This window comes from Juglans regia, chromosome 11 (genome assembly GCF_001411555.2).
Source record: "Juglans regia cultivar Chandler chromosome 11, Walnut 2.0, whole genome shotgun sequence".
In the NCBI taxonomy this organism is placed as follows: Eukaryota; Viridiplantae; Streptophyta; class Magnoliopsida; order Fagales; family Juglandaceae; genus Juglans; species Juglans regia.
Genome location: NC_049911.1, coordinates 28,163,607 through 28,174,506, shown reverse-complemented (window position 1 = coordinate 28,174,506; position 10,900 = coordinate 28,163,607). Strand labels below are relative to the sequence as shown.

Genomic DNA, 10,900 nt, shown 5'->3' with positions numbered 1-10,900 from the left:
TAGCTAGTGTAATATAATAATATTTATACTAATACTATTATATAGTTATACTAAATTAAAATCACTATAGCAAATATTAATATATAGTTATGCTAATCGCTATAACTAATACTAATACTAATATAGACTATAGTTATAACTTATAGTATTATAACTTATACTAATATATTATATAGTTATACTAAATCACTATAACTAATACTAATATAGTTATACTAATCACTATAATAGTGATATAGTATTAATATCACTATTAGTATAATACTATAATATATAGTATTAATAATAACTAATACTAATATAATTATTAGTATAACTAATATTTATATAATATATATATCAAGTATAAGAGATTAGAGATTTAATATATATATATATCAAGTATATTAGTTTATTATTAATATTTCGGTTCTTTTTTTTTAATATTCATATATAATAATATATATCATATATTTTTTTTATAAATTTTCATATATATATAATATATAAAATAGATTTATATTAGTTAGTATACTACTATACAATACGGCGTCGTTTCTATTGCAATAGGACTTTCTTTTTAATTTTTGAATGCATGTTATTATGTTACTTGTTTTATTTAGTTGTATTTTTTGTTATAATCAAAAGTTTAATTAATTTAGATTGTAATGTTGAGAAAATTGAAATTTAAAAGCTCACAATTTTTTTTAAAAAAAAAAAGTGGGTCAAATATGAAGTTAAAAAAGATAAAAAAAAATAATAAAAAAATCCGACTCCGCTCCGACAAGTCGGAGTCGGAGTCGGAGCGGATTTTATATGTTTCGGAGTCGGAGTCGGAGGTCGGATTCGACCTCCGACAAAGTCGGAGTCGGAGTCGGAGGTTGGGCCCTCCGACTCCGAAAGTGTCGGTGCTCAGCCCTAACAACATGTATAAACATATTGCTAAACTTTATAAATATAAGAAGCACTCACAAAAAAACCAATAATCTAATTGTCAATAATATTATATAACATCCTAATATATAACTTAAACATTTATAATATAATATATTATATTGACAAACGTTCGAACGTAATAATAAGTACGTTCGAACGTTCTATGTATATAAGGCCAAAACCGAACGTCGAAACGCATTTCCCTGCCCGTATCCATCGTCTTCTCCGTTATTTGCCGCCACGCCGCCGTCACCGCCGCCGTCAACTCCGCCACAACCGTCACTAAAAGGTAGGCATTCATCTTTTATGCAAATAACATGTATTTTATTGAGATTTAGATTGACATTTGGATTGAGTTTGGTTTAAAACCGGATAAATATTACCGGATTTTCAACTTCATTTTCCGGCCACCACGACCAGTCATTGGCCGAATAGTCACCGTAGAAATGTTTCTTGAAGTGTATACTTCATTTACATGGTGACATTTCGGCATTTAGACCCTTGTAGAGAAATTTTCGAGATTTCAATAATGGCTGAGTCGACTCAGCCATTCTGCGTCGAAACGTTCGAACGTTTCACCAAGACATTCGAACGTACGACGTTTAAATTACCGAGCCGTTACGGCTTCCACGTTCGAACGTTAATCGTCTTACATTCGGACGTGAATATTATTAAACGACATACGTTCGAACGTTAATATTTACTTTCGCACGTAAATCACATACGGTCGGACGTTTAATTATAACATCCGAACGTAGTGATTTTCTACATTATTCATGCTTCGACGTTCGGACGTTCATATTTACGTTCACACGTAAAACAAATACGTTCGAACTTAAATTCGAACGTATTTGTTTACTGCTTATGTTCGAACGTACATCTGTACATTCGAACGTATTTGTTTTACGTTTGAACGTAAATTTATTTACATTATTTTACGTGCGAACGTATAAATTAACGTCCGAACGTTTTTATCTTTAACGTTCGAACGTTAAAGATAAAACGTTCGAACGTTAATCCAGAGCATCTTAAAATTAATACAAAAAAATACATTATTCTAAATAATTTTTTTTTCCTTTTCTATTTTCAGGATATGGCTCTTCCACTGCATACACGAAAACGAGGGAGGGAAGGAGCCACGTCGGACACTGCCCGTATCGGAGCTCGTACTGTTATGGTAGAGAGAGAGGTCTTAATTAATGAGTTCGACGAACTCTGTTGGCAGCAGACGAACCTAAGAGATGTTTTCCTCAGTAGAGGCTGGGGAAATATCTGCACATTGAGGGGGAAGGTATACCCCTCAATGGTTCAAGAATTCTATATGGGGATGTGTGACATGCCTCCGGATGCATCCTCTCACACCGTGACTGTACGCGGTGTTTCCATTGAGGTATCGGCAGATGTCATCGGCGAGCACATCGGGATTCATCGAGGTGCTCAGACATTTACACACTCAACACCCCGTGAGGATGTAGGCACTTCTGCATCATCTACTGGCCGGGGATGTGAGCCAGCATCAGCCGATGATGCAGGCCAGTCAGAGGATGAGGATACTGGCGTCGAGGCTCGGGATGATGACCGAGACGAAGATTTCTACATCCTCACCGGGAGGGATCGCATGCAGATCGAGCGGAAGAACGCCTTCAACCAGAACCATCTGCTGCATTTCTTCCGCATGTTGCACCTTATTGTTGCAACAAATGTCGATCCTGTGGCTCATAAAACCACATTTAGTCGGCTTCGGGCACAATTTTTGATACGAGTGGCACGTGGAGATCCTATAGATTTGCCACTGCACATTTTTGAGAGGATCCGTTACGAGGCGAGCATCGTCTCCACGGATAATCTCCCATATGGTGTCCTCATCAGCCGACTATTACTTGCACGGGGAGTGCCGACCCAGCCAGAGGAGCGGGTCAAAGATCAGATGAGCCCCCTCGACATGACCACGCATCGGCGTAGCATTGGACAAGCGAGGGGACGTCAGCCACCCCTGTAGAGGATCAGCCTGAGCCAGGTCATGTCGGGAGTAGTAGTCAGCATACGCCGAGTACATCTGCAGGAGATGTGCGGCCTGCTTGGGTTGATGCGGTCATCTCACAGCTGACTGCGCATATTGATCATAAGATCGATCGATCGCTCGAGGCTATATCGGCGTCTGTTGCCGAACTCACCCATCGTGTAACTATCCTCAACGACAAGGTTGATACCTTGACTGAGGAAGTACGGAGTTCGACTTTTGCGGATAACGTTATCATCTGACTGTTGTTTACTACGTTCTATCAATTTTTGTATTTTATTTTTAATATTTGTAACGAAAAATATTATGGAATATTTTTATCGTTTTTTCATTTCAATTTTTAATCTTCTTTGATGTTATAATTTTCAACTTTAATACTAAATCACTGCATTTCAAATATATATAAATCAATAATATATATTTATATATTACAAAGTGTGTATATATAAATATATACAATTCAATTTTTTAGACTTGTTCACAAATTATGCACAATAAAAATACATAATTTTTAAATTAAAGTCATTTAATTTAAATTTACAATGAACGTTCGAATGTTATTACTTAACGTTCGAACATTGGTGCAAACATTTTACGTTCGAACGTAAAATTAATAACATTCGAACGGTTGCGCCAAAACATTTTACGTTCCAACGTAAACAGACATAACGTTCGAACGTATATGTGACGTTCGAACGCATATTTCCCATACGTTCGAATGTAAAAAAATCTCATTCTATCTTTAGTGACGGTTTCCAAAAACTGTCACAGAAAATGGCTTTTAGTGACGGTCTAGAGACTGTCACAATTTCCCAACCGTCACTAAAAAGCAATTGTGTTGTAGTGTATGCATGTGCCTGGTTCTTATCAAAATTTTGGAACCATCCCAAAGTTAAACTCAATTTTAGCCTTCAAGGGATCAAAGTCTCCTATAATTTACTTTTAAGTTTCAAAAAGTTTGTGCAGTATTAAAATACGTATAGCATGTAGAGTCGTAGACTTCATTTTCTCTATTACATATTGAGGTATACAATACCAACGAATAACATTAAATTATGTGGGATTCATAAGCTGTGTTTGTCTCTCTCTAAATATAGAAAACAATGAACCCTTCAATTGACCCGTATTTAAAACGAAAATACATTATACAACCCATGTATTTAAAACGAAATTTCAATCAATGTTAAAATCAATAAATAAAAGAAAAAGGCGACCTCGAATAAATTCTTAAAAGGTAGCCTCCAAGAGTCCAATGCTTACCTTCTTAATAGAAGTCCAGGGGCTCCAACCCACATCTAATTTCAACCTGACTTCATCGAATGGGTCGGGTCGGGTGAGCTAAGAAAGGATTTCTAACCTTATTAATAGGGTCACCCTTCCCTTTAGAGTTATGACGTTGGATATATTGTCGCGTTTGACTTGATTTATTGTTGAAAATGTCATTTCAGAGGCTTGACTTGACTGTTGCTTGACCCCGCTCAACTGTGACTCGACTTTGGCTTGAGCAAGAAACTAACTCGTGAGTTCACTCGAAAGTAAGCTTGAGCGAGTGCCTGCCCTAAACGTCTACTCGGCACTCCGCTCGAGCGAATATTATGAAATTAGGGTTCCGTGCCGTTTAGTATAAATACATGTTGTTTTTCATGTACTGTTGTATTTTTGGATCTATTTAAGCAGCTAGAACTCAAAGAGAATGTCAACAAGAGAGATACCTCCTTGTGAGTTCCATTTGTGAGCTTGAGAGCTCAATTGAGTGTATTGGGGTTTCGTGATTAATGAGTGTTTTGTTATACTTCTCTTGTACTCCATCTTTGATAATGAATTCATTTAAAGATTGACTTCGCCAGTTGAATAGGCTATGTTTAGAGTCGAACCACTTAAATATTGGTGTCTTTGTGTGCTTGCTTTTGGTTTAATTGTTTTGATCTTTGTCTAGCTTCTGCTACTACCTTCTTTTGCATCTAGCCTGTCTCTAGATCCAATCACTCGATCCCAACAATCTGGTATCAAAGCATTTGGCTTTGTGGAAGATCTTTGTTCTTGAGAGATGGCTTCGGTGAAATATGACTTAGAGAAGTTTGATGGTCAAAATGATTTTAGCTTGTGGCGTATCAAGATAAGGGAATTGTTATGACAACAAGGATTGGCGAAAGTCTTGGAGAAGGTGTCGGATGAACCTTCTACATCAACAAAGGACAAGGAAGAGTGAGCAGTACATAGTGTGATCTTGTTATTTCTTTCCGATGGAGTTTTGTGGTAAGTGGCCGATGAAGAGACCACCTCGGGTCTTTGGAAGAAATTGGAGAGCTTGTATTTTACAATCTAATCTACTATGGAACTTACTTTTATAAGATCTTTTTGTGAGTAAAACATTTTTCTAAACGATACCCATATCTATCCATTTTCCATATTATGTTATTAAACATCCACACCTTTCAAAAGATTTTCCCATAATTTTCAATATATTGCTTGAGTGTGAACAAGAAGAAAACAAATCCAACCAAAGCAAAAAAGTTAAAACCCAAAATAATGATAGAATCAATCCCCTTCGTGAGTTTTCCTGAGGAATTCAAATGTACATTAAAATATATTAGTTCTCCTGGTTCATCATGTATAATGCCATACAATCAACAAAATTAGTAAATCTAGATTCGATCATTTTGCCTCACTTCGTTTAAAGTGAATTTATGTCACGCGAACTCCTTGGTATCTAAGGATCTCACCAATAAGCTCCCCCTTTCCCGAACCCACATACCTTCCGCATACTTCACCGTCTCTGATGAACAAAAACGTAGGCACCTCCACAACGTCCATGTCCTTCAAGAACTGAAAGCAGCTATCGTTCTCATCGCCATTCATGCGTGCAAAAACAACAGAGTCAGTCATCTGCCTCGACAGTTTAAGCACCGTCGGATACACCTTAACGCATGGCCCGCAGTGCTTCAACCCCACATCAAGCACAATCAGCTTGTGATCCACCTTATGATCTTCAATCAACTTCTCCACATCCTCCCTGTTGTGTAGTTGCTCCACCGCCGAATGGCTATCTCCATAGTATAATACATCACCCATCAGCATATCTGGGCCAATCCCCTCCTCTTCGTGGATTTTCTCCATGCTCTTGTAAAAGCTAAAGTGTGGGACTTTCTCAATTTTCTCTCTCTTGCAAAGTTCCTTAGTCTTACCTGATTCATCGCCCATAACCAGAAGGAACTCTACGTCGCTGCATGTCCGACTGAGGTCCACCATGAACGGGTAGATCTTACTGCTGTGGAAACTGTGGCTGGCCGCGAACTCTACCACTACGAGCTTGTTTTTCGCCATTCGGAGGGCTTCATCGAATTCTTCTACGCTGTGGACTTGCTGTACTCTGTCATCGGCTTTAACTTTTTTAGTGCCAGATGTGGCTGTGGCCTTTGTAACGAAGTGAGTTCGACTTCTGATATTTTTCTTGGGTAGGGGCTTCGGCTCAGTCGCCAAGGGTAAGAAGGAACTGCGGAGGCAAAGAGGATTGATTCTAGGGAGAGTGGCAAAAGACGAGAGTGGTTTGGATAAAAAGTTTGTGATTGTGGCCATAGAAGGAATTGAGGGGGAATTGTTTGGAGATGGGAAGGGAAGAAGAGAAGAATTAAGGTCTGCTCGGAGATGAGAATTGAGATCGAGATGGTGATGCATGCAGCTAGGGTGAGGCCAGGGGGGGTGGAAAACAGAAAAAGAGCTATATACGGATTTGGAATGCAGTTCTCAGTGACCAAAAATCATATCCACTCGTTCGGTGTATGGTTAATTATAGTCCACTTGTATGAGGAGGAGGCACTATGGCGATATTCTAATCATGGTTTTTCTTAGATCCTCCACTCGGTCCAAAAATATCATATTAGGATGAGTGGTGGGGCGCCCTCGTGATATTAAAAATCCATCTCCGTTGGGTTTTTGCCTGTGGATTTGCTTTAAAACAAACTGAAATGCGGACGTAAAGTCGCGTTAAATTTAAAACAACGAGGATTTTCTCCGTGTAGCATGTACAAGTACGACGAAAATATCAATCTACACCCTCCCGTAGAAATGGAAGAGGGCCGTTTAGATATAGAAGTGAGATCATATCAAATCATCTCATCTAATTTTAATTAATAATTTTACTACTATTTACAAATCATATCAACCATATTATTTCATCTCACTATCCAAACGAGCCTATATCTCTCCCACTCTAAATCCAATTCCCATACTATCACCAACTCAAATTGTAAGTCGCAAACTTGAGTAGAAACAAGACTACTCAGTACTCATTGTATAGCTCTCGGAAATGAACGGGTTTTAAGCACGCTCAATCAAATAAATTATTCATATTAACGGGCCCTTTCTTCGGTTCATGCTAATCCTTTTATCCTTGTATTCATGCCTGTTCAAATTTCGTGACGAGAGCCCAATAAGCAAGACCGAAAAGAGCTAATACTAGGTCCAAGTGGCCTTCAACTCCAGGAAACCCAAATTAAGAGGCCCATGCTTTTTCTCAACCGGCGACTGGAGCACAAGAATGACCCGGAGCAGTGCATTTACCATCCGTGCATTTTTTGAATAACCAAAAAGGATAAATAAACCCCCAAAAAGCAATTAAGATCTTATGAATACAACTATAATTTTGGGGAAAACAAAAAAAAGAAAGAAAAGGGCGCATAAGATTTCAGAAATATTCCATGGACAGATAACTCGGAAGGATAGATCTCCATTAACCCGCTTCGAATTTCAACTTCGTACCCAAACCAGTCGCAAACCAGTCGCACGCAGCATGAACAAATCCCCACACACGCATGGAGGAAGTGGCTTGAAAATCAAACGGAACGTCAATAAAATCTGGCAAAGTCTTGCCGTCTCGGTACCCTTTATGAAAGCCACGAGTATTAGCATTGAATTAGTTAAATATCTTTTTATTTTTAAATTTATTAAATATCATTCATATTTATTCTGTTTGAATTAACTAAATTATTTTTATTCAAAATATAAATTACAGTAAATTTATTCTTCTTTTTAAATATAAAAAGAACTATAACAAGTTTAAAAATATTTTTTAAAATTGTTATATTATAAATATGAATTTTTATTTATATATGAGATTTTACAATCTATATATATGAGATTATTATATTATAGATTATTAAATTGTGAAAATAAAAATAAATATGATTGTTGGAGATTATTGAAGATTATGAAAATAAAATAAACAAGTAATTAAAAAATATAAATTAATTTAAAAAATAAAAAAATATATATTTTATTATTATAGAAAGTGTGATTATTAATCTAATGTAGATTTTAAATTTTGAATAATTAATTAAAAATGAAAAAATTATATATTAATCAAAATTTAAATAATAGGATGGCAATTCAATTCTAATGCTCTTAAAAATCAAAAGACGTGCCACCAAAATTATGCTCGGAGGACAACACTTCCTTGCCGAGTAGGAACGCATGCCTTCCAAAATTAGCCTATACACACACACTTCCGCTTGAGGATGCTGTGAAAAGTGGCCACTTTTGGGGGATAAAAAAGGGTATAAAAACTAACTTCGCTAATGTTCCTCGATTGAAATTACTAAATAAACAAAAATAAGGCAATGAATTCCTTTGAAAAATTTTAGACATAAGTTTCATACTACTGCACACCACTTAAAAATATGTGATTTTATTCTTTTATCTTCATTATTAAAAAATGAAGATAAAAGAATAAAATCAAATATTTTTAAATAATGTGCAAAGTATGAGACTTTTGTATAACACGACTCAATTCCTTTATCCGGTCACGAGTGGTTTAGTTTTTGGGACATTGCCACGAATGATGCCAACCAATTTTAAGAATTAGAATTATCATTCAAAAGGCCTCATGACAACTTGCATGGTCGTGGACACACAAAGTCGGTATCCAAGAGAACAAAACTTCCATGCTAATTGTGACAGCGTTGAAACATGCGGAGTGGAGTGTGGTCCATATACCCTCTACTTTGTAGCCCTCGCGTAGGGGGACCGTTGCTAGATGCCGCGCATTACATGACAAAACTATAACAAAAGTTGGGCAGATTTTCGCGGGATATTGACAGTGTGACACCATACAAAACAAAACAGCTGTGCAAGAGTCAATACACAGCGGTGGCCACTAAGCAACAAGCATATGTCTCCCTCCCCTCCATCCATGTGCGATCCTTGCACGGCTCACACGACAGACGAGTTTCGCCGGTTCTCACTCACTCACGCACACTCAACTCCTCACTCTCGAGTGTTCACGACCAAAGACACCAAACAAATTATAAAATTCAAATTTCTTTCAATCAACTGAAAGATTAAAATTCTGAGACCAAGATCCAACCACTGGCTTAAATTCCCAAAACAAAGATACAAAGATAAAAGAAAATTGAAATTAAAGGAAAAATTAGGAAAAAACTAAGCAAAACTAAAAGTAACAGGCGGTTGGAACAAGGGGGTAGCACAGGAAGGAAGTATGAGGTGGTTACCTCAGCGACCATTGATTACTCGGGCTTTCTGCAGAGGATCATGTGCATTGGACTGAAAATACCGGTCTCGCCCCCTCGGGTCAAGTGGTCGGCCGTCACGAACAGCATCTCGTGCACATCGACCGTCCCTTTGGGCGCTATCCCCAGGGCCGAGAGTATGGTGACGAGAATGTGATTCCTCCAGTAGGCGATTCTCCCCATCTTCAACCTCGTCCACCACGGCTGGGCCGGGGGCTTAGCCAGATCTCGTTCCTTCACGATCTCGAACCCTACCTTTCTCGCCGTCTCGGCTATGTCCTTGTAGTTTCTGAGCCCAGGCAAGGCATCCCCTCTCTCGATCCCTTGGACGATATCCACGTGCTCGGGGTTATCGGCCCTGTACTTCTCCGTCGTGACCCACTCGTACGATACGTAGAGAGATCCAGGCTTCAGAACCCTAAAGATCTCGGCGTACACCTCCTCCAGCTTCGGCGCGTGACAGGTCGCTTCGATCGAGTACGCGCCGTCGAAGCTGTTGTCCTGGAATGGCATCCCGAGGAAGTTACCGCACACCACTTCGCAGAGGTCTTCAAGGCCTGCCTTCTTGTTATGCAAACGCGCGCGATTCACTTGGTACTCGTTAATCGTTATGCCCACGACTTGGGCGCGCGAATGGGAGGCGATGGCACGCATGGGCCCTCCGACGCCACACCCGACGTCCAGAATTCGATCCCCCGGTTTAACGTCGATGAGATCGACTGCCATCTCCTCGTGAATGCGGGTAGCATCGCGGTGGGACTTGCCGGGAATGGAAGGGGAAAAGTGGAAGGACTGGCCCCAACCCCACTCGTATATGTCGGTGACCAGATTGTAAAAAGTGTCGACGAAGTCTGGAACTTTCTCGGCAGTTTCAATCTCTTTGGGGCGGCGGAAGAATGACCAGTATTGCTTGTAATTATCTTGAACTTTCTCGGCTGAGATTGAGCCACCCGATAGATCTACCGCTCGTTTGCCCTTCTGTTCGGCAGGACCCAGAATACAAACGAACCAGAAGAGTCCACCGGCAAGCAGAGCCCCAGTACACAAGAGAGCAAGAGAATCCATTGGGTTCAGAGAGAAAAAAGAGAGAACAGAGTGATGCAAATAAATGCTATAATCGCTTTTATTCCCGTTTGGAAAGAACCAAATAGTCTTTACCGACGGGAGTTGCACGCTCCTGGCGCGTGGATCAAGTTTCTGAGTTGAACACGTGGCTGTGGAATATATAAACAACGGAGATCAAGATGCGGACACTATCAAATCTTACTGTATATATTAATTATTAATTTTATTCTGAAAATATTTTAAATGTTAATTATAAATATTTGGTTAAAATTAAGTATAAAAATGTGTAGTTAACGAATTGACGTGAATCGTGATTTATCGTAATTGATCAATTCTTTTTTTTTAAATCAAAACCTACAACCTCTGAATTCATATT

The 10,900-nt window shown here is 38.7% G+C and overlaps 2 protein-coding genes across 2 annotated transcripts; both read right to left on the bottom strand.

The window, feature by feature from the left end:
- Positions 1-5,449: 5,449 nt before the first annotated feature.
- On the bottom strand, positions 5,450-6,692 carry LOC108983487 (thioredoxin-like protein CDSP32, chloroplastic). The gene has a single exon (XM_018955131.2). The coding sequence runs from the start codon at positions 6,608-6,610 to the stop codon at positions 5,621-5,623; it is 990 nt and encodes a 329-aa protein (XP_018810676.1). The 5' UTR covers positions 6,611-6,692; the 3' UTR covers positions 5,450-5,620.
- Positions 6,693-9,234: 2,542 nt separating this feature from the next.
- On the bottom strand, positions 9,235-10,582 carry LOC108983486 (24-methylenesterol C-methyltransferase 2). Its single transcript, XM_018955130.2, has one exon. It carries the CDS (start codon positions 10,522-10,524, stop codon positions 9,457-9,459), a length of 1,068 nt encoding a protein of 355 aa, XP_018810675.1. The 5' UTR covers positions 10,525-10,582; the 3' UTR covers positions 9,235-9,456.
- Positions 10,583-10,900: the final 318 nt, after the last annotated feature.

Coding starts and splice junctions, on each gene's coding strand:
- LOC108983487 (XM_018955131.2), bottom strand. CDS start 6,610: ATGCATCACCATCTCGATCTCAATTCTCATCTCCGAGCAGACCTTAAT.
- LOC108983486 (XM_018955130.2), bottom strand. CDS start 10,524: ATGGATTCTCTTGCTCTCTTGTGTACTGGGGCTCTGCTTGCCGGTGGA.